We start from the raw sequence: 24683 nt of genomic DNA, 5'->3' as shown, positions 1-24683 counted from the left end.
TGAAATCAGTTGTTGCTGTCCGATATTTCAGACAGTCCTTGGGGCTTTGAAGCTACAGAAACAGCACACGCGGGCTAAGTGCTGATAAATGCCAGCTCAACTTTTATAGAGATAGTGCATAATTTAAGAGAAAGTGATTGGATCGTGAATCTAAGGCAGGGGTCCCCAAACTACGGCCCGCCTCCACATTTGGTCCGGCCCCCTGAACAAAACCAGAGAGCATTTTGAATTTTTATTTTCCTCAATAGTGTTATTTATTTCCTGGTCTTTTTCTGTTATTTCGTTATTATCGATTTAATTAATAGTGTTATTTAGGGCTGTCAAACGATTAAAATTCTTAATCAAATTAATCACAGCTTAAAAATTAATCGTAATTGATCGCAATTCAAACCATCTATAAAATATGCCATATATTTATTATAACAATAAATCAACTAGATGGCATTAACATTATTAACATTCCGTTAAAGCCATCCATGATAGAAAGACTTGTAGTTCTTAAAAGATAAATGTTAGTACAAGTTATAGAAATGTTATATTAAAACCCCTCTTAATGTTTTCGTTTTAATAAAATTTGCAAAATCTTCAATCAAAAAATAAACTAATAGCTCGCCATTGTTGATGTCAATAATTACACAATGCTCATGGTGCTGAAACATATGTATAAAATCAGTCGCACCCAAGCGCCAGCAGAGGGCGACAAAACACCAAAAAACAAGTAACAAGTGGACATGACACTGTACTGTCATTTTAATCTGTTTGAGTGAGTGGGGCATGTGCGTTAAATGCGTCAAATATTTTAACGTGATTAATTTAAAAAATTAATCACCGTCCGTTAACGCGATAATTTTGACAGCCCTAGTGTTATTATTGTTTATTATATTAAATTATTATTTTATTTACTTTTGTTCCTTAAAGAATCCAGAAAGGGTTATTTGATTGTGGCTTTCTGAAAAACAATACATTTTTACATTTAGGCACTCCTGAAATCGTCACATCTTTTCTGTTACGAACTGACCCCGGCCCCTCATCAGAGAAGGGAAAAGTTATGTGGCCCTCACAGGAAAAAGTTTGGGGAACCCTGATCTAAGGGAACACATAACAGTTTGTACGCAGGAACGATATGACATAGCTTTGACCACCAACCGCACCCCTGCTGAGAGAGCTGAGCCCATGGGAGTCTGGGTAAATATTTGTCTTAAGCCTGTCACACCCTCTTTGCTCGCAGGAAGCAACATGGACTCAGGGATTATGGAAGAGGGGGTTATAATAATGCAGGGTTTGGTGACCATCAGATGGATGTTAATGTCGCTACTGATACAATCAGCACTCACTGGAACAGTTTTTAAAGAGGCAAGGAAAGTCTGATTTCACATATGTCCCGATGAAAAATCTCCTGTCATGTAAAGTGGTAGTCAATGAGTGGGTGGTCCATTAATGTGGACTGATGGTGGTCTGTAGGCAGGCAGTAGAGAGTGATTAAGTGCAGCGCTTAAGCCCTCTTCTGTGTTTTCTTAACCTGCTGTAGACACTCTTATCTCATAGCTAAATCCCTCTTCCTAGACTCCTGTCGAGCTGTCCCTTTTCCTCACCTCTGCATCCGAAAAGGACGAGGGGAAATACGAAGGAACTCGGGAAGCCGGAACATCAATCAAAAATGTCATGCGCAAAATTCAATGCCCCTACTCATCCTGGCTCCTGTAAGTAGATGGTTCCTGTTTTGAACCATTTATAATACTGGACAGTCACAATCATAGGTGGGGTTTGACTTTTGTGGCAGGGTGGGTAAAAACATGTTGATGACCCCGAAAGCGGAGTCAGCAATAAAATTAACTTACAAGATACTGTATATGCTCGGTTAGTAGCTTAGTCCATGCTTGTAAATACAGGCATCCCAGCTACAGTATTTGTGTGTGGATTTGCGTGCGTTTGCCAATTTTTGCTTTCGATGGAGATATCCAATTTAATGCCAAGTTTTTCCAGTCACTCACGCCCCTGCGAAACGAATCCTCACCGTGGCGAATTTGAAAATGGAGGCAGGCAAAAAAGAGGACGGCATCCTTTTTGACTGAATATTCCAGCCAGGAATATTTATAATTATGGCTGTCAAAATTATCGCGTTAACGGGTGGTAATTTTTTAAATTAATCACGTTAAAATATTTGACGCATTTAACGCACATGCCCCGCTCAAACAGATTAAAATGACAGCACAGTGTCATGTGCACTTGTTACTTGTGTTTTTTTGTGTTTTGTCGCCCTCTGCTGGCGCTTGGGTGCGACTGATTTTATGGGTTTCAGCACCATTGTGTAATTATTAACGTCAACAATGGCTCGCTATCTGTTTATTATTTTACAAATTTTATTAAAACGAAAACATTAAGAGGGGTTTTAATATAAAATTTCTATAACTTGTACTCACATTTATCTTTTCAAAACTACAAGTCTTTCTATCCATGGATCGCTTTAACAGAATGTTGATGTTAATGCCATCTTGTTGATTTATTGTTATAATGAACAAATACAGTCCTTATGTACAGTATGTTGAATGTATATATTCGTCTTATGTCTTATCTTTCCATTCCAACAATAATTTACAGAAAAATATGGCATATTTTATAGATGGCTTGAATTGTGATTATTTATGATTAATTAATTTTTAAGCTGTGATTAACTCGATTAAAAATTTTAATCGTTTGACAGCCCTCATAATAATACATTGAAAATGAGAGGGGTTTTTTTCTTGTTTTTCCATTTTTTTATGGGAATTCTAAATTAGGCGGCTTAGGACAGCTGTGCTTTTGGCCAAGATCGTCGTCCATTTTTATGGTGCGCCCGGTTGTGGCTAAGTTGTACAATTATCTTTAGTGGGACAAACTGAAACTCCGCTCACCATTTTAGCAGTGCTCTCCGGCATTTCATGGTCTACATCTTCAATCTTTGGTTCTCACTCAGTAGTTGTTGTCGCTTTTGAAAGCTTAGGTTTGGAAACAAAAAATTCATATGTCCATCTTGTATCTTCTGTCCTCAGGTGGTTTGTTTTGGCTATGCAAAGCAACTGACCGTCTCCAAGGTGCTAGTCACATGATCTTTTTGGAAAATAATTTTGATCCATTAAAGAAAATATTTTGTGTTCATTTTATTCATTTTTTTTTTTTTTTTTAATTCTTTACAACTTTAATAGACTGCATTTTACCAGCAAAGTCTTAATTTTAAATTCATATATTGGAAAGTCAATTACATGCAATGACATTTCAGCCCCTTAATCTCTGCATATGGTCACAATAGTAATCGAGACAGTTTCTCGTCGAGTTATGAGAGGGTCAACTAATTTTAATTTTTTCTGTTTCTGTGTCTTTTATGTCGGGCATCGTTTCAACTTTGAGATGCTTTGAGACGATAATCATTTATCTCTATTTGTGCACAACACGCCCATATCATACTTTCAAGGATGTTGTTGTGTGTTACTAGTCCAGTCACACTCTTCATCATTGTTGGGGTTTAACTGTGCTGCTGTTTTGTGCAAAAAGATCCAGACGCAGAATAGGAGGTAAGTCAACCATTGAATTTCACCGTATTAGGTATAAGTAAATAATAACGAAAATTTGATATGAGTGAGTGAAGATTAAAACCAGTGACTCATTTCTCTTTGGGCTGTTGCAGTAAGGTGCACCCATTTTCCTTGTCATTGTCTAAGTGCTGGTTCTACCCAAATGGCTCTCTGATGGGCCAACTATACATAAACACATTGTAAAAATGGCATCAGGTTTGATATCCAGTATGTTTCTTATTTCTCTCCAGATGTTTAGAAATTTGCATATTCTTGATGTTTGTCAAATAATCCAATTTTAAGTGTGAGCAGTCATTTTGCGGTTCTCAGTTTGCACCATATTGGTTAAATTCATTAGCTTTGAAGTAATAGTATGCAGTCACAAAGCAGTGTTAACCAGAGAATGAAAGAGTCATGAAGATATGGATGTGGGCAAAAGTATACCAAAACAACACAATAAATTCAACCAAAACTAGTAAACAGACATGAAAAATGTCTCACATTTGCTCGACACATTTGAGAGCAAGAAAGTCACAATAACAATGAGAATGGGTCAAGCAAGGTGAACCAACTACATTACCAGAGACTATCTAAATCGACGTCCACGAATGTCTTAAAGTTGAGAAACACGATCTATTCACCTCTGAGCTAGACTTTAAAAAAGGGTCCATTTGTCTAAACATGTGTGTACAGTGAATGTGGGGGGTGTGCCTGTGTAAGTGTATGTCTATACAGGTTTTCAATGTGCGTCTGTTCCTGCAGTACAAAGGCACCGGTGTCGTGTAACTCAACCGAACCTGAAGGCTGCAAGCACAGGTGACCCTATTGTGTTGAAAGTTTCTGACAGACAACAAGCGGCGGTGTGTATGTGTGTATTTGTTTGTCACGTGTGTGTGACAAGAAGCACCAAGACCTAAAGCATTTCTATGTGTCTTTGTTATCAGCAGATTCAAATACACCCCTCACCCCCCAACTCTTGGGAAGGGTAAAGTCAGTGATCCGGAGAACTAAAACATTTACAGCCGTCACTCTAGACTCAACTGACTTTGACCTCGTTGAAGTTACAAAAAAAAAAAATCAAAGTCAAGACTTTGGGTTTTGAATCTTGTGTGAGTTTTCTTCAGGTATTCCTCTGTCCTCCCACATTGAACACCTGAGAAGCTGTAAAAATGCATTTCTGAAGACCATCTGTTTAGATAATTTCTTGTAAATACAGTGTTTAAAGAAGTAAAAGCAGACATCAAGTTGACCTGATTTGTAGGTCAACTTCCACATCTGTTTGCCTATGTTTCTGCATGTACAAACCTTTAGGAAATCAGACCAGAAAGTAGAAATACGAGTGAATGATTTTTGCACTTGACTGGCAACAATTCCAGGGTGGACCCATCCAAGTCAGCTGGGAAAGGATCCAGCTCACACATAACGATTCAGAAGAGGATAAGCACTACAAAAAGGATGAATGTGACTAGAATATTACTTGGAGACAGGGAAAGTTGAAATTTGAGATATTAAAATTCTTCCAGACAGTTTGGGGTTTCTCCAGATATTTCAGTTACTGTACCTGTTGCATGCTGTATAAAATTTTAAAATCAGCGGTTCTTAACCTGGGTTCAATCAAAACCCAGGGGTTCAGTGAGTAAGTCTAAGGGGATTGATGAAGGTAAAAAAAAAACGCAGAGCCCTTTTTTTGTACGGTGATTAAATCCAGGCAAAGTGGCATTTTAGACCAGGTTTTGGACTGGTTTGCTCCCAATTCATAGGTTTAATCCATTTCTTTTAACTCCTATTCCCCAAATTGATGGGAGGAAGAACTGGTTTGCTCAGTGGAAGGTTGACTCACCCTTGGTATAAGGCACAGGTGTCAAACCGATTCCAGAAAGGGCCTAGTGGGTGAAGGTTTGCTTTCCAACCAATGAAGAAGACACTTTTTCACCAATTAGATCTTTCACATGTGTAATCAGGTGCTGCTTGTTTCAGCAGGAAGTTCATTGGTTAAACTCTCTGCGCGTTATCGGTTGGAACAAAATCCAGCACCCACTAGACCCTTTCTGGAATTGGTTTGACACCTGTGGTATAAGGGAATACAACAGAACAATGGGCAGCGTGATCTCAAACTTTGAACTGTTTATAAAACATGCTGTCAAATTGAGAAGAATTTTGAACTGGTATTTGCTAAATTATTAGCTTGTTAGCTTAGATATATTGGTTTTGAATCTGAAAAAAAATTGCTTCATTATAGGGCTGTCAAAGGATTACAAATTTTTAATTGAGTTAAATCACAGCTTAAAGATTAATTAATCGTAATTGCAATTCAAACCATCTCTAAAATATGCCATATTTTTCTGTAAATTATTGTTGGAATAGAAAGATAAGACACAAGACAAACATTCAACAAACTGTACATACGAACTGTATTTGTTAATTATAAAATAAATCCACAAGATGGCATTAACGTTATTAACATTCTTTCTGTTAAAAGGATCCACGGATAGAAAGACTTATAGTTCTTAAAAGATAAATGTTAGTACAAGTTAAAGTAATTTTATATTAAAACCCCTCTTAATGTTTTTGTTTTAATAACATTGGTAAAATTTTCAATCAAAAAAAATAAACTAGTACCTCGCCATTGTTGCCGTTGACGAGCGGGACGTCACATTGGCTCCCTGCCGTTCTTCCACAAGGTCTTTAACTACGCAAGGTAGTGATTGAAATACATAACAAGGTGTCAATGGCGGTTTTAAATTACCTAGAAATCAAGCCAATGAGTGTGTTTTGTCCCTCGACTAACGCCGTAGTTCCCTGTTGACTGGTCCATACATTGTACACCGTCATTTGAGTACTGGCTTCACAACGTACGAGACCTCTGATAGTTTGTATATTGTGACTAAATATTTCCATCCAGTGTATTTGTTGAGCTAAACGAAATGTTTGAATAGATTTTGACCAAAGTTTTTTTTTTTTTTTTTTTGAGAGAGAGGAATATTATTTTTGTTGTGCTTTCACTAAATGATACTTATATTTTTTGTGAAGGAGTTGCCGAAGCTTATGCCAATAAACGGCGCGGTCCAATGAACGCCTGTGTCCACTCGCCTTTCTCTGCCTCTTAGCTCTTAATGTGCAATGTGCAAAAAAACGGCGTCATTGTAATCTGTTTGAGGCAATGCATGAGCGGGTCATTCTGCGCATGCATTAAATGCGTCAAATATTTTATAGGGTTGTTCTGATCATGTTTTTTTGCTCCCGATCCGATAGTTTGGGTATCTGCCGATCCCGATATTTCCCGATCCGATTGCTTATTTTTGCTCCCGCTTCAATTCCAATCATTCCCGATAATTTTTCCCGATCATATACATTTTGGCAATGCATTAAGAAAAAAATGAATAAAACTCGGACGAATATATACATTCAACATACAGTACATAAGTACTGTATTTGTTTATTATGACAATAAATCCTCTTGATGGCATTTACATTATTAACATTCTTTCTGTGAGAGGGATCCACAGATAGAAAGACGTGTGACTTTGTACATTGTGACTAAATATTGCCATCTAGTGTATTTGTTGAGCTTTCAGTAAATGATACTGTGGCCATCCCAAATGCATGATGGGAAGTGGACCCGTGACTGTGCGTCGTGCTACCAATGGATATATCTTCTCTGCTTTGGGAAATAACTTAAGGTGTTAAGATCAAGATCAATTGCCATCTTACTTCCCCACATTGCTTCCCATGACATTTCTAATCATAGGGAGAGGGATTGCAAGGCTTTAGTCAATTAAAGAAAGGCTCCAAAGGCCGGCAAACTTCACCCTACTCATTTTGCGCTGCCTTTTATCTCTCTATATAGGTAAAACGGCGTCATTACAGATTGAGCGCGACAATGCGTGAGAGGGTCGTGCAGCGCATGCATTAATTGCGTTGAATATTTTAACGTGACACATTTTTTAATAAATTAATTGCCGCGTTGTCGGGATATTTTTGATAACCCTACCTTAAGCCTAAACTAAAGACTCTGGATGAGTGTAACATATCATGTCTGTAACGTTAAATACAATTAGAAAATGATTTAATTAATATATATATATATATTTATATATATATTTAAAAAAGGCATGGCAGATATTTTTTTGCCGATTCCGATACTTTGAAAATGACGTGATCGGACCCGATCGATCGGGAGTGATTGGAACATCTCTAATATTTTAACGTGATTAATTAAAAAAAATTACCGCCCGTTAACGCGATAAATTTGACAGAACTACTTTATTATCGAATTCAGAAGGGTTCGGTGAATCCACATGTGAAACTTGTAGGGTTCGGTACCTTTAGCAAGTTTAAGAACCATTATTCTAAGTCATCTCTTGGTGTGAGAGTATGAAGCAGTTGTTTGGTTGCATGTGCCCTGCAACTGATTGGAGACAAGTCCAGGGTGTGCCCTACCTCTCGCCCAAAGTAATCTTGAAAAGGCTTTAGCTCACCTATGACCCTAAAGGGCATAAGCACTGGAGAATAGATGGAAATTCTGAATTCCTCTCTACTTATATGATCTCAAAGTGATATGCTGTACAGTATATGTGAGACTTACTTCTACAATGCTCCTCAGGTCCTGTACGTAGGTTCTCTCTGTGTCCAGTATCTCCTGCACCACACGGTCTACATACGTCCGAGGTCCTTGCACCTGACTGATCCTTTCTATACCCCTCTCCAGATCCAGCTCCGGTTCTGAGTGATCAGTCGGCGTCTGTTCAGTGCCCTTCGTCCCTGCCTGTCTTCCTGTTTCCATCCCTCCATCATCCCTGGGGACCTCCTCGCTACATCCCAGCTGCCGGGCGGGAACCAGTTCTAAACGTATAGCTCCGGAGTCCTGGTCGGAGTTCACAGGGTTACAGTGAGGGGTGTGGACGAGGGTGGAGCGGCTGCCCAGTGAGCAGTGACTGTCCCGGGAGGAAGCAGAGGAAGAAGTGGAGCTGTAGCTGACTGGTCTTTCGGCACTATCAAGAGAAGAGTCCATGCTGTGGGCTGAGCAGTAGCGCAAAGAGGCGTAACGGAAAGCCGTGTTGCGGAGGCAACGGTTGGGGATGTCGCTGGAGCTCAGGACCGAGCCAGAGTCCGGGATTTCAGGTACAGGTGGCAATGCATCTGGTAGATAACTGTAGTCGTCTGAAAAGAAAAATGAAAGTCATTGATGTGACAAAGTTGAAAGCTCAAAAGATGCACTGTATTAAAGCTCCAAAACAAAAGCACGTTCATATTCTCCACAGATCTGCTTACAAACATAATTCCTCACATTCCAGCTGACCACGGCCTAGATGACCAGCCGCCAAACGAGGAGCGCTAACTGTTTTGCCTTGAGACACCACTGAAAGAATTCTATCAGGACGAGCCAGCAGCTACCACTGTGCCAAGTGAGATAATGCACTCATTAAAAGGAATTCAGAGCATTTAGATGAAGAGATGTATTAAGATACCGTACAGTTTGAATCTGAGCACTCGCCTAAGGCAATGAATGTTAGGCCTATTTCCACAAAGACAGGCAGGTTTGTGTTTGCGGCTATTTCGCATCAGGACGGTGCCAAACTGGCTCATAGCCTCGTGTCTGTGGACGGAGCCGTTAAGATGGGATCACTAACGTTCGCAGTACAGCAGTCAAGTCAGCTAAAGTGAAAGCAGTCACAACTGAATCAGGTCAAACAGCCCAATAACAACTCATAACATCTCCAAAGTTTCTTCAGACTACAATTGAGTCCGGAAATTGGAACACTAACCTACGCTAACACATTAGTAAATCGTAAAACTGCTCTGATTTAATAAACCATCTAAGTAATCAACCATCAATCACAAAGCCAACATTTCCTCATCATAGCGGCTCACTTACGATCCCTCGGGTCCAGTATTCCAGTAACACTCCGACATGCGATGCCCTTTGCGCCGCCCTCTACCTGCCAAACGTCTGAGGCTTTTTCACATCAAAGCCACCGAGATCACACACTCGCCTCCACAAAAAAAGAAAAAAGTAACATGAAACGGAGCGCAGCCTCAAAAGAAAGCAGTAGAGCATACACACACATATACTCTCACCTTTCTAGTAGGTACCTAAGAGGGCTCTCTGCCACGCTGACACCTCTTTTAAGCACACTTTGGCAGCTGTCCTGCTTGTTGAACTGGTATATGATGAGAGTATCACTGCTTGGACTGATAGTAGCAACTGCAACGGGAGGAGGCACCTTTAAGCCAAATAATCTATAGGCAAAACTGCTGACATATCACCCTGTAAAGTTGCTGTTGCATGTGCCTCTGCTATTTTAAGACAACCCTATAAATCTACTGAATTATTGCATGAGTGTTTCCAGAAGAATATACAATGACGTAAAGTTGTTCAAGCATCCCTAACTTGAGTAGATATAGCTGTGCTTTGAGTCTCCATCTTTTTCTCGTTAACTCTTTTGCCAAGCAAAGCAGGAAATCGAATATGACATAAAAATGCATTTGGAAAACCAGATGTGATTGACAACAATGAAAGAGTAAGTCCGACCTACTTTTCAAGCAATTACAAATACTGTAAGACTATTACAGTAATTTTAGCACTATAGGGCACACCTTACTATAAGCCGCCACCCACCAAATGTGACACGAAAACAGCATTTGTTCATAGATAAGCCGCGCTGGACTATAAGCCGCAGCTATCCTTACTGTATTATGGGATATCTACACCAAAGATATTAACCGGCATCGTACAACTGCCATAAGACCAAATGAACCACTATGAAACTTTGAACCAATTGGCTGCAAAGTTTCATTGCTTCAAGAAGCTTCATTTGGCCATCACTGCTCCCTCAGGGGAGACAGTCAACCTCGGCTGCCACCTGGTGTCAACACTGTTGTTGTCCAGCATGCCTCCTAGCATGCATTGCAGTGCTACTGATGTAAATAATAATCAAAATTCATGTTCTGTGCCAATTATTTCTTCAGTTACTGTTCCAGTCATTTCATTAATTGCGAATTATGGTATTTGGTAACACTTTATTTGACAGTGGTACCATAAGACTGTCATTAGACAATCATAATTATGACATGACACTGTCAAGAGCATTAATGAATGCTTATAACGGGTGTCAATTAGTGTTATCCAGCAGATTTTGAATGGATGTAAAAGATCCGAGCTGGACATAAATGGAGTTAATGATGTAATTTGCCCGAGGACACTTAATGACAGCTGTCATAAACATTCAGTAATGACCATGATAGTGTCATGTCATAATTATGATGGTCTAATGACAGTCTTATGATGCCACTGTCAAATAAAGTGTTGCCAAATATCGTAACTAGCAATTAATGAAACAATTGGAAATGTAACTGAATAAATAAGTAGTACAGAAGATGATTTTTGATTGCTATTTACATCTGCAGCGCTGCAATGCATGCTAGGAGGCATGTGTTACCAATTAACTTAAATCAACAAATAAGCCGCACTGGACTATGAGTTGCAGGATTCAAAATGAAGGGAAAAAAAGTAGCTGCTTATAGTCCGAAAATTACGGTATAATGAATCAAGTGGATGAAAACAATCGCAGAAATAGTGTTGGAACATTCTAATATGCAACAGAAGTACACAAAGCACAAAGGGCTACAATATCACTGATGTTGATAATGGCTAACTGACCATTTCCTTTGCCCTTTAACAAATGTACGTATAACACGCTCATGCTTATCAGTGAGAGCAATATACTTAAACAATGGCATGCGTGTGTGTGTCACTTAAACCAACTTTTATTGCCATGGAGATAAGAGTAACTGAGTTAATCACCCTGATATCGTAGGTATTCTATTCCGATATGGTTAGGCAGCAGGCACACGCACTAACATACTTTTAAAGGGTTTCTAATGGGCGGAAGACACATTTTAGCATTTTCCTTATGAGGGTCAGTCAAAATGTCCCAACTAGTGCTGCAACGATTAACAGATTAACTCAAGTAATTCAATTAGAAAAAATTTTTGAATCAATTTTGCTGCTTTGAGTATTCGTTTAATTAGACTGGTGTTGTAATGTTTTGTTTTGAAAGTGTTTGCGTTAAGTTTGATTGATTTGGGTAGATACGACTTTAACATGGCTGAATCCAGCTGCTCCCTGTTAAGACCAACTAGGGCTGCAGCTATCGATTATTTTAGTAGTCGATTAATCTATCAACATATTAGTTTGAATAATCAAGTAATCGGATTAGGAACATTTAATACATTGCAGAATAAATATTAGGATATGTAGAACAAAGGCTTGCTAAGATTGCACTTTCAAAAGACCATTAAATGCGAATACAAAATAAAATTCCTGAGTGTTTCTTCAGACTATGCAGAATTACACTTTCATTTAAAAGTAAAATAAGTGAGCTTAGCCTCAAACTGTATAAAATAAATAAATAAATGAGACTATTCTAAGTACAACACAATAACAATTGGCTAACTTGCATAGCAAAAGTCGGCCATCTTAAATGCTATAAAATGTTATTGTATTTTCACAATGCTCTTAACAAATCAGTCAAACACATATTTCCACAAAAATGCCTAAATCCATAAACTGAAATACAAATGCATAAAAAAAACATATGCTCAAACAAAAACTTAACTTTTTCTTAACAGGGATCAGCTGCATTCAGTCATTTTAAATGAGTTATATCATTTTCACTCTTACCACTAGAGGGCAGTGTATCCACCCAAACCACCTAGTCAATAAAACTGAATGCAGACACTTTTAAAACAAACAATTACAACGCCACTCTGATTAAACGAATACTCGAAGCAGCAAAATTTGATTCGAAGCTTTTTTGTAATCAAATTACTCAAGTTAATCAATTAATCGTCGCAGCACTAAGACCAAAATAGGTGAGTTTTTATTTGAGCTAATGTTTTTTTTATGCATTCGCAATTTAGTTTAGAGGTATATTCAGCCGTTTTTTGTGGGAATATATGTTTGTTTTGTTAAGCGCATTGTACAAAAAAAAAAAAAAAAAAAAGTTTGCATTTTATAGCATTTAAGCTAGTGGACTTTTGCTATGTAAATTAGCCAATTGTTCTCTTGTTGTACTTAGAGCCACTTCAGGGCCGGCCCAGCCTATACGCAGACTATGCAGCTGCTTAGGGCCCATGACCACTAGGGGGCTCCCAATTGTTTAATTTATATTCTATTTTGTTTACTACAGTTTGCTTTATTTGACTTTTGTGAGTTTTGATACTTGATTACAAACTTAAAGGAATAAAAGTTCTTCCTTAACTTCTTTCTTTCCTCTTTTAGAAAAAGGTTTGGCGTAGAGCTGAAACGAATACTCGAGCAACTCGAGTAACTCGAGTTTAAAAACTGATCCGAGTAATTTTATTCACCTCGAGTAATCGTTTATTTTGACAGCTCTAAGCATCACGTTTTGCTAGGACTACTTTTAATGCGGGACAACGCGCTGTCACGTGCGGAGAGGAAGAAGGGGGAAAAAAAAAAAACTTACCGCAGCCGACAGCCGCCACAAACGACGCCGACGTTGCTAAATACTAGCCCGCACAATGCTACATTGGTAACAGATAGCATCTGGTGCGTCTCATAGAGATCACATGTATGTTGAACTAGATGCACAGTGAAAGACTAGGCCGCGTCTGGGCAGCGTTAGCAAACAGCCGCCATCTTAAAGCAGTAGAGCGCTAAGCGCTAATAAAGAGCGTTAAGCGCTAATATATAAGATTAACGTTACTGTCACTACTAGCTCACCTTACGTTAGCATTGCGGAGGGCTAGGTTTCAATTAATTAAGACCGCTTTCGATGCGTGGCTAACGTGTCTTTCATACAGGCTTTACACAACATAGCGTTGTGGAGTGATGAGGGTGTCAAATAAAAACTCAATAAGGCTAACTATCAATTTTAGCTCAGTAGTCATTGCTGGATAAAACACCAAGTAGCACTAGTCCCTAATGTGCTCCAATACAGCCTGTATCATACATTTATTTTGAACAGTGCAAAAACTCAAAATCCTATCAGGACTTACAGTTTAGACTAACTTAAAACTTAACTAGAACTTAAAAATGGCTTGACACAAATAGATATTTAATTGAAAAACGTGGGGAAAAATCCTAACTTTTAAGTGATGTGTGTTATCAAGCGTAAAGGCATTTTTAGGTGTGTTTATATATATATATATTATATAATATATATATACTTTTAAAAAATAAGATTAAAGGTTTTTTGAGTGAAAGCAGTGAATTAGTCATTTTTTAAAATTCTAGTTACATCTGAGATACAATTGTTGGCTGTTTTTAACAATATACATCAAAAATAAAGACATTGATTGACTGAAAATGATAAAATGTCTTGTTTTCTCATGTATATTTATAATTGCTCTTCACCTAAAAATATATTTGTTTTATCCGATTACTCGATTAATCGATAGAATTTTCAGTCGATTACTCGATTACTAAAATATTCGATAGCTGCAGCCCTAGTTTGGCGCCATCTACTGTAAGTACTGACAATCATTTGGGGTGAGAAGTTTGAAGTTTGCAGTGCAACAAAATCTGATTAATATACAAAATATGGACGTGTGGGTTGGATTGCATGTATGGGTTTCACAGTACACTGTGATGAAATGGTGGGCCAAAAATATGGGCCCCTTTGCATTATTTTGCTTAGGGCCCCCAAATGGCCTGGGCCGGCCCTGAGCCACTTATTATGGTTATACCATTTGAGGCTAAACAGGTATTTCAATTTATATTTAAATGATTGAAGAAACACTCAGGAATTTTATTTTGTATTGCTCTTTTGAAAGTGCAATCTTAGCAAGCCTTTGTTTTGCATCTCCTAAAATTTAATCTGCAACACGTTAAATGTTCCTAATCTGATTACTCGATTGTTGGAACTAACTAGTTGATAAATTGATCGATTACTAAAATAATCCATAGCTTCAGCCTTAGTCCCGACAAAAACTAATTGTGCACACTGGTCGGTCACACAAGACAGGCAAGTACAGCAAAAGCATACATTTCCTTTTGCAGTGAAACCCAAACATGAAGTTGCTCCATCTTGTGTTTGCCCAAGCCCTCCTTCCCACCTTACAGCCTCATGTTTGGAACCCACCCTGCACGTTTCCTGGGTGAATTGGCTTGTGTACACACACATAGGGAGACATACAAACTCAGAGCTAACACAAGGGAGCTCTGATTACCTCCTCCCCAGATTATGTTCAACCTGATCCATGTAAATGATCGCTAATTAGGCTTTTAAGCATACAGGTTGGGACTTTTCCCCTCCAAGTGTGTGTATGTTTGTTTCCCTCCGCACCAGAAAAGAAAACTCAGTGACTCATCGCAAGCTAGCGTAGCAGCCAAGCGTCAATCTCTGCCTTTCATTTAAGTAGACAAAGACAAAGAGCAGAGGGGTTTGTGGATGGAGGTGGGGGGTCGGGTGCACCAGACAGCTTTAATATGTTTAATAACATCAGGCCTGTCAGGAGCCAAAGCAGCAAGAACTAGCATGAAGACAATAAGCACTGCACTGACATAAGAAGCATCCAAATGATGAATTCTACAGTTGGCATTTGGGAAAGCAACTATTGCAAATCATCTGAAAAGTCTTTTCCATAATCTGTATTTTAACCAGAGGTGGGTAGTCAAAAAATTGACTCAAGTAAGAAGAGCGTTACTACAAAATAATAAAAGTAATGAGTAACATTGTAACTTTCTTTTTAAAACAGTGGGTTTTTTTAAAATTAGGTTATGTATATGAACTAGGAGTGGGAACCTCTTGGTACCTCACAATATGATAAGATTCGCGATACAAAGTTCACGATAACGATGATCTGACGATATGGCGATACAACGATTATCGATACATTATTCTAGAAGGATTTCCTGACCATTCTACAAACAACTAATAAACAGAAAAACAAGCTTCTGCTGTGAATTGGAATGAGTTTATCACTAGTAGACGCCCAATCCATTTGAACTGCCATCCCTCCCACTTCAAACGGATTGAACGTCTATGGCCGTCAGTGGTAGCCAATGACAGGCAATGACAGGCAATGAGGTAATTATGAGCCATTTAAGGTCATTTACCTGTTCATTTTCAGTTACTTCCTGTTGATTTTGGGGTATTGGGGAATGGTTCCTTTTTTTTTTAAACATTGACACCTTTTGAAAACGATATCTCGATTCTTGACAGGAGCATATCGATAACCTTTTGGGATACAAAGTATCACGATATATCACCATTTCGATATTTTGTCACACCCCTAATATGAACTGTCATTATTATATCTATTGCAAAAAAATCTTTTAATTTCGGCGAGAGAAAAAAAATCTGCAGAACTGAAACATCATTCGTCCAAAGAGCATGAGTGCCCTCTAGTGGAGAAAATAGTTCCTAGAGTGAATAGTTAAAACCTTGGAGAGAGGTCAAAATCTGCGCTTTCGAGTCATGTTTTGGGCAGTGCTCTATGTCAAATACTTAATTTTTTACGGTGCTTTAAAGATGCCACGTGATTGAACAGGCCGGTGTGATCATAGAATGGCAAGCTTTACTCTGATTGGTATAATGGAGTCATGTCATTATTGTTGCGACATCTCTTTGGTGAAACTGGTACAGCTGCTGTCGGTGTCGCTGGAAAAAAAAAAAGAAAGTAAAATCTAATATGTTGAATAAAGAGGAAAAATGTAACAACTCTTGTGAAGCCCAAAGTAGGAGAGTAAGAGGAGCGTTTTTTCTTCACAAATCTACTCAAGTAATAGTAAAAAGTATGGCTTCGCAAAACCAATCTTAGAAGTACATATTTCTCAAAAAGTTACTCAAGTAAATGTAACGGGTTACTACCCACCTCTGTTTTTAACACAAATTTTAAAAGGCAAACGTGTTAACCACTCACCAAAGTGTGGCTCCTGTCATTTCATGTAAAGTATAGGGGCTTCATAAAGTAATTTCAGTCAAGGGTTCAACTCAGGTCAGCCCACATGCCACAAAGTCAACAGCCGACTCCACAGCAAAGATGCAGTTCGAGACTCCTCTCTAGCTTTACCATCAGTCAGTCCACTTGTGTTACACTTCAATTCACCGCTCAATTGCACACTTTACGGTCTAAGTTGAAGTGCTCTTTATTCTCGGAGTGGCCATCAAACAGCGAGCCTTTCGTCTGTTTACGGCCCCCTTTGGAGACGGTTTGCGAGCGGCTTACGACGGCCAGCTGAGGATCTGCTCGAGAGATTTGAAATAAAATAGCAAGAATGATGTTGCTAAGGTAACTCGGCATTTTGTTTTATACAGTGGGGCAAATAAGTATTTAGTCAACCACCAATTGTGCAAGTTTTCCTTTTTACAAAGATTAGAGAGGCCTGTAATTGTCAACATGGGTAAACCTCAACCATGAGAGACAGAATGTGGAAAAAAACCCAGAAAATCCCCTTGTCTGGTTTTTAAAAACATTATTTCCAAATTAGAGTGAAAAATAAGTATTTGTTCACCTACAAACAAGCAAGATTTCTGGCTGTCAAAGAGGTCTAACTTCTTCTAACGAGGTCTAACGAGGCTCCACTCGTTACCTGTATTAATGGCACCTGTTTTAACTCATTATTGGTATAAAAGACACCTGTCCACAATCTCAGTCAGTCACACTCCAAACTTTACTATGGCCAAGACCAAAGAGCTGTCGAAAGACACCAGAGACAAAATTGTAGACCTGCACCAGGCTGGGAAGACTGAATCTGCAATAGGTAAAACGCTTGGTGTAAAGAAATCAACTGTGGGAGCAATTATTAGAAAATGGAAGCCATACAAGACCACTGATAATCTCCCTCGATCTGGGGCTCCATGCAACAGCTCACCCCGTGGCGTCAAAATGATAGCAAGAACGGTGAGCAAAAATCCCAGAACCACACAGGGGGACCTAGTGTAAGAGCTGGGGCCACAGTAACAAAAGCTACTATCAGTAACACAATGCGCCGCCAGGGACTCAAATCCTGCACTGCCAGACGTATCCCCCTGCTGAAGCCAGTACATGTCCAGGCCCGTCTGCGGTTCGCTAGAGAGCATTTGGATGATCCAGAAGAGGACTGGGAGAATGAGTTATGGTCAGATGAAACCAAAATAGAACTTTATGGTAGAAACACAGGTTCTCGTGTTTGGAGGAGAAAGAATACTGAATTGCATCCGAAGAACACCATACCCACTGTGAAGCATGGCGGTGGAAACATCATGTTTTGGGACTGTTTTTCTGCAAAGGGACTAGGACAACTGATCTGTGTAAAGGAAAGAATGAATAGGGCCATGTATCGAGAGATTTTGAATGAAAATCCCCTTCCATCAGCAAGGGCATTGAAGATGAGACGTGGCTGGGTCTTTCAGCATGACAATGATCCCAAACACACAGCCAGGGCAACAAAAGAGTGGCTTCGTAAGAAGCATTTCAAGGTCCTGGAGTGGCTTAGCCAGTCTCCAGATCTCAACCCCATAGAAAATCTGTGGAGGGAGTTGAAAGTCCGTGATGCCCAACGACAGCCCCAAAACATCACTGCTCTAGAGGAGATCTGAATGGAGGAATGGGCCAAAATACCAGCAACAGTGTGTGAAAAGCTTGTGAAGAATTACAAAAAACGTTTGGCCTCCGTTATTGCCAACAAAGGGTACATAACAAAGTATTAAGAAGAACTTTTGGTATTGACCAAATACTTATTTTCCGCCATGATTTGCAAATACATTCAATAAAAATCAAACAATGTGATTTTCTGTTTTTTTCCCACATTCTGCTTCTCATGTTTGAGGTTTACCCATGTTGACAATTACAGGCCTCTCTAATATTTTCAAGTGGGAGAACTTGCACAATTAGTGGTTGACTAAATACTTATTTGCCCCACTGTAGCTGAAGAATGAATTGAAGCTGTGAATGTGAAATATTCAACAATGCTGCAGTGGCGAGTGGCCTTCAACGTTTTCCTGCCATTCAATCCGTCTCACCCTTTTACCATCATTCAAATGTGCAGTAGGCATATTACCACAGTGCATTCCTATGGGGTCGGACCATGCCTCTTAAATCATATGCTTTACCGTGTAAAAATACCCACGTGCTGTATTTGACTGCGGACCACCAAGTAGCACACATGTTAATGCAAGGGCACTTACAAATATGAGAACATACAGTAAGCATGCACTTTCACAGTTGGAGTGCAGTGATTGACTTTGAACACAAAAGGGAAGGCAGAGAGAATTTGTTGAGTTTTCTTTGCATACGTACTTCGATAGTGAATGGAGAACTCACAGTCAAGTGCAAGTTGGAACTGCTGCACTTGACACAATGTTATTTGCCACCAGCTGACCGCTAAAATACAGCTCTGCGCAGTCCAAGAACATTACACGCACAATTGCCTTTAACTATTATACGGTACAAAACAACGCGTAAGAAAGCCAAATAAAACAAGGGTGAAATGTGAGAAATGATCAAAAGACAGCCAACCTAACTATGTAGTACAGTGGGACCTCAAAGGATGAAAACAATCCCTTCCAAGATGCTGGTTAACCACATTTTTACAGAGAAAATAAAGGAAATATAAATGAATTTTGGTCCAGGATAAACTGTCTCAGCTCATGTAGTTTTTTTAAAGACCATGTAAATTGAATTCTGAGATTTTTTTATCCTAAATACTTTATAGTGAACATCTGCCTACATGCTGTTCAGGACCTGAAAATTCAACTATTTACACATTTTTGGGGGGTCATTTTTCAGGGGGAAAAATATCTATATTAGGATTGTCCTGATCACATATTTTTGCCTTCAAGTTAGAGATCGAGGCACCTGATTTTGAGGATCTGCCAATACCGACTACGAATCTAATACCTTGGCAATATATTGAGAAAGAAAAAAAATTCAAATGTAAAATATTTCCATACTTCAAATATTATCACGCTTGCAAGATGCTATCTTTTCGTTAGCCACCAGTGACAGCTAGCATAAAGTTCTCATACAAGCACTGTTTATTTCCACTTTCACTTTTTCTAGCTCTGTTGTAATGTTGCGTACTACAAACCAGCAAATTAATTTTTATACAGGAAATAATTATGGTACATCTAAAACAAATGATTACAACAATATTTTTGAGAAAAAAGCATGTTATTTTGCCTCATTCAAATCTTAATATCTGAACATTTAAGTATGTAAACTAAAGTGCAATCACATTCGTAAATGAATGGCTTCTAGTTTTTGAAATATAAATATAGTAAACCAATCTATTGTGATAAAACAACAAAATTGCAATAACTGCATTAACCATCAAAGTGAAGTCTAACTGTAACTAGTTTTGAAACAAATCTGAATAAGGAAAAACATTGCAATAAAATAATGCAAACTGGTTAAACTAGTAGCTGAGATCTGTCATGACAGAACATCGCTTCAATGATATCTGGCGCCATCTAGCATCGTGAGTGGGGAGAGTAGCTGAGATCTGTCATAACAGAACATCGCTTCAATGATGTCTGGCGCCATCTAGGATCGTGAGTGGGGAGAGTAGCCGAGATCTGTTATAACAGAACATCGCTTCAATGATATCTGGCATCATCTAGCGTTGTGAATGGGTATAATGTCTAGACCGCGAATATAAAACGACCCCCTCTTTTTCAATCTTATTTCAATGCAAAAAACACTGTCTTATATTCAGGCCAATACGGTAAATTGTTTCTATTTGATCATCTACAAACGTAGTACTCTAGTCCTCACTTATAGAGATACTAGAAGTTCGGCCCGACGTTGCTTGGTATACTACTTGTGCTGGGTTGTTGGGGCAAAGGTTCGTTAAAACGACACGTAAGAATCCTCGAAATCAGGGCTTCCCCATGATTTTTAAAAAATGTATGTATAAGCAGTATGGCCCGGCGTTGCTTGTGTGAAAAAGCGAAAATGGACATTTTCTATGCTAATTTTTTGAGTTCCGAATTAATTTTCCACATTAAATGGAGGCCTACAGACATCAAACTCATCTTAGAACACTCCCAGAGACATAAAGTAGAACTGTGTAAAATTTGGTCAAGATGCGCCAAGCCGTTTCGGAGTCCATAGGGAACGAACACACACACACAGACACCCCCTGCTTATACAGGTAGTCCCCGGGTCACATACGAGTTCCATTCCTACGCTGGCGACGTAACCCAAATCTCCGCATAAGTCGTAATTAACTCTTTGAAAAAATAACTGTCCAAAAGGTCCAAAAGTGTTTTGTTTAATGATGGAGGATCCACTGCCCTCTGGTGGCAGCGCTGGGTGTGGCTGGATTGTCGCCCTGGCTTCTATGACTGAGTATGAGACTCGTCTGACATGGATATAGGACAGCTGCCCTCTCGTTCGGCCCACATAAGGCTATAGGTTTTTTCAGCTAGTACATGTTTGTGTAAGCATTTTTAATTAAGTTTAGAGCTACAGTTTGTGGTGTTATGTGTGAGCGATTGGCTTTGAAAATTGTAAATATGGTTGCATCCGTAGCATTTAAGCTAGTGGACTTTTTGCTAGGCAAATTAGGCTAATTTAATCTACTAAATTCACATTTTGATCAGATGAGATGGACGTTTGAACACCAATTGTTTTGTGTCAGGCAGGGGCGGACTGGTAATCTGTGGGTTCTGGAGAATCACAGAACGGCCGGTGCACTGGACGGCCGGCGGCCGCCATTCATTATTCATCACTGTTTTTATCCCCCCTAGCCTCTGATTATCTACAGTTCGCATCCAATCCGACAGGTGGCAGCAATGCGCCTGGCTGTTAGAAGAACGAAGGAAGCACTGAGTAGCCTTCATTGGTTCCTTCTGCAAGCAAAATAGCGACGAGCGTTAATGCACAATATGGATGGTGGTGGCAAAAAAGAAAAAGAGAAGGGTGGCGCGGACAAGTTTAGGGAGAAAAAAAATTAAAGAAACTGGAGAGCGAAGCATTAAAATGTCATAAGTTGACAAATATTTTCGCAAGCAGCAGTCTGGCTGCAACGGCCAGGTCGGGTAAAAGCAGCCCAGTCCCCGGCGATGGTGAGAGGGGGAGCGGGAGCCGCTCTGTGACGTGCAACCGGTAAAGGGAGAGAGAAAAGAAGAGGAAGGGGGCAATGACAAGCTGGTGGAAGTTCCTCAGACAAGCGCAGGGCAAGTAAAAGGGATGAAGAGGGTCACTTGCTCGGTGTACTGGCAATTGTTATCCACCAGGTAGCTACATTTTAAATGAAATAAATGACAATTAAAGGGTTAGTGCCAGTGAGTCCATGTACCCGTTTGCAATCGTGTCAAGTTAGCTAGTCCTACTATCATTCTCCTCAGAAAAAATATTTTAGATGTAAAACAACGTATGCACACGCAGCAGCAATATTAATTCAGAAGAAATATAACAAAATATTAATAAAATGAATGGTTTCACTTTAAAGTTTAGGTAGTTAAATTGATATGATATATATTTTTAATCATTTATATATCGTTTTGTTTTCTGGTTAATACTTTCCAATAAAGGTTATGTATACAGGATTTGTCTTGAAATGTTTATTGTATTTTCATTGAAATTTATTATTTGTATGGCAAGATTAATTATAGCAGGGGTCTCCAAACCGGTCCTCAAGGGCCGCTGTGGCCCTGGTTTTTGTTTCAACCATCGAGTACCAACAGTTTAACCAATGAAGTTTCTGCTAAAACAAGCAGCACCTGACTGCAATCAACTGATTACACTTTTAAGACACCAGATTGGTGCATAGGTGTTGTCTTGTTATGTAGGAATTAAATCCTGCGCGCGCTGCGGCCCTATGTGGAATAGTTTGGAGACCACTGAATTATGGCATAAACAATGAAATCATTTTATAGACAGAGATATGTAGAGATATATTATAATCCATTGGATACATAAAACTTAAATTATAAGAAATAAATTATTTCATTTGTTTATTCAGGTTGACCATAGAGCTAGACCAGAAAATTAACCCAACTCCAGTTCAGCCTTGCAGTACTTTAAGTGCCCCAAGTCAGAGAGTCACAGGCTAGACACATTTTCTTCATTTTCTCTCAAAGTGCACGAAATTGATGCATTTTACAATAAAATGTTTTTTAAAAATTTTTTTTAATCGCCCCTTGGGGTTGGGGGGCATGCCCCCGGACCCCCCTAGGGGGTCTGTGTTTCCCTTCGTATAGTGATTCTTGTGGGCTGGGCTGAGTCAAAGTCCAGGGCTGCTTTTTAGTCCCAGTCCGCCCCTGGTGTCAGGTGTTTAATTGTTAAAATGTGTATCGTTTTGAACATAAGCGTATGTGTGTGTGCTACAGCGTTACAAAATGTCAAAAGGAAAAGGCTTCAAAAACCACAACTGCCTTGTTTGCTGTCTGTCAAGCTCAAAAGTTTCACATTAAAGAGCATACTACACGAGAAAAAAAAAGTCTTAAATAGCATTTTTATGTGAATTAGAATCATCTTTTGAGACGATTCGACTATATACAACAATTTAGCAAAGCGCAGATGACGAGAAATTAGTCTTTTAATCTGCCGGTTAGCCACGCCTACTGTTATAGGGTTCTAGAGTCCCCAACAGGTGGATGACGTCAGCGGGAGACTGGGCTCATCGGTTTTACTATTCAGCCCATTGAGGGGGAATTATTCAGAACGAGGAAAACACGACGAAGAGAGCCGCAAAATGTCATTGTTTCAGTCTCTCTACTCCAATATTTTTACAGGATATTCTTTTTATCCAAGTATTTTTCCCCAATAGCTAAATAAATGGCATGGTCATGACAAATAACAGTTTTGTGCTAAATGGAATATGAAATAATAAAAATGCACTTATTCAGGACGACATGGCAAAATTACTCCACAATGGTCAAAACTGTCGACTTCACCTTTACTGTCGCACCTCCCGAACGATATTTTATGACACCTAAATCGGACATATGTCATTTCCCTTCCCCGGCTTTGGAGAATGTAAACAACCCAAGAGGTGTGACAGCTAGCCGACATGCTCACCCAAACCGAGTGATGTTTCAAAGTCTTTGAAGCGAAAAATCACACATAACTAGCCCGGATTATTTGACATGACGACTGTGTTGTCGATTGTTTTCGCGGATCGGCAAACCGCCCGGCAGAGAGCAATTTACAGTTCGTTCCCCGGAGGAGGGCGGCTGCAATTGTTGTGCAGCTAACGTGCAGTTAATGTGCATGAGGAGAGCTTTTTATATGCCTATCAATGATCAAACATAAGTAGTCCTTTATTTAAAGAAAGTTTGTAGTGTTTACTTTGTAATCGCTGTATTCGTATTTGACATATTACAAAACAAGATGTTTACTCACTTCCTCGTAAGTCAAATGGTCCCACAGTAGTAGGGCATGTTTTGGCCAATATCCACGGTGAATGGGAACCTTTTGAAACTCCAAAAAGTCGCACACGCCTCTCCCTCATAAAGCAAGATTTTTCTGCAGCCGTTTGGCTGGCGTCATGCGAAAAATAAACGTATTAATCCGCAAAATCAGCTGAATCTTTAGTCCTCATTCACAGCAGTACGACTGTTTAGTGAAGAGGACGCCTTCACCCGTACACGTCACAGCGCCCTCCTCCTCAATGCAAGACCGAAGCCGGAAGTCACTCATTTTCATGGCGCTGGATTAAAAAAACTAAATAAGTTAATTAAGTTAAAAAAAGAGATACTATGTGGTACAATAAGGTACTGTTTATGCAGTTTAAAAAAAAAAAAAAAAACGACTGGAGACTCCGACGTCGTAAAGTCAAAATAATGTAAGTCGAGTCCGTCGTAACTCGAGGACTACCTGTATATAAGTATATAGGTTTTAGATTTTTGGGGGTGTGGCTTAAAGGTGCACAATATAGGAACGATGGCCAAATATGGTACTGCAACTAGATCAAAATATTGACTAGCACAAAAAGCCAGAATACCACTTCACATTGGACAACCTGACGGAAAAGAACTTTAAGTGGCAAGCGATGAGTCCTCTGCGGAGGTACATCTTATTTTTAATTTTCATGCAAAATATTTTCAATGTAATTATGCCAACATTTAGTCATGATGATTAAAAGAGCCATAATACGAGGTCGAAGTTAGTTTATGTCGCCGTGACTGAAGTGAGGGAAGGCTACTTTTCTCAATATATAAGCACACTGGCAAAGAAATA

The 24683-nt window shown here is 39.2% G+C and overlaps 1 protein-coding gene across 2 annotated transcripts in view; it reads right to left on the bottom strand.

Moving 5' to 3' along the window:
* The window catches only part of LOC130907542 (pleckstrin homology domain-containing family G member 1), an 80714-nt gene that overhangs the window by 33348 nt on the left and 22683 nt on the right, over nucleotides 1-24683 (bottom strand). For both annotated transcript variants that reach the window (XM_057822767.1, XM_057822766.1), the window contains exon 2: nucleotides 8134-8708. In XM_057822767.1, the coding sequence (XP_057678750.1) occupies nucleotides 8134-8559 (426 nt within the window). In that variant the 5' untranslated portion in view covers nucleotides 8560-8708. The remainder of the gene's footprint in view (nucleotides 1-8133; nucleotides 8709-24683) is intronic.

Source organism: Corythoichthys intestinalis, chromosome 19 (assembly GCF_030265065.1).
Source record: "Corythoichthys intestinalis isolate RoL2023-P3 chromosome 19, ASM3026506v1, whole genome shotgun sequence".
NCBI classification, from domain to species: domain Eukaryota; kingdom Metazoa; phylum Chordata; class Actinopteri; order Syngnathiformes; family Syngnathidae; genus Corythoichthys; species Corythoichthys intestinalis.
This window is presented reverse-complemented; position numbering and strand designations above follow the sequence as displayed.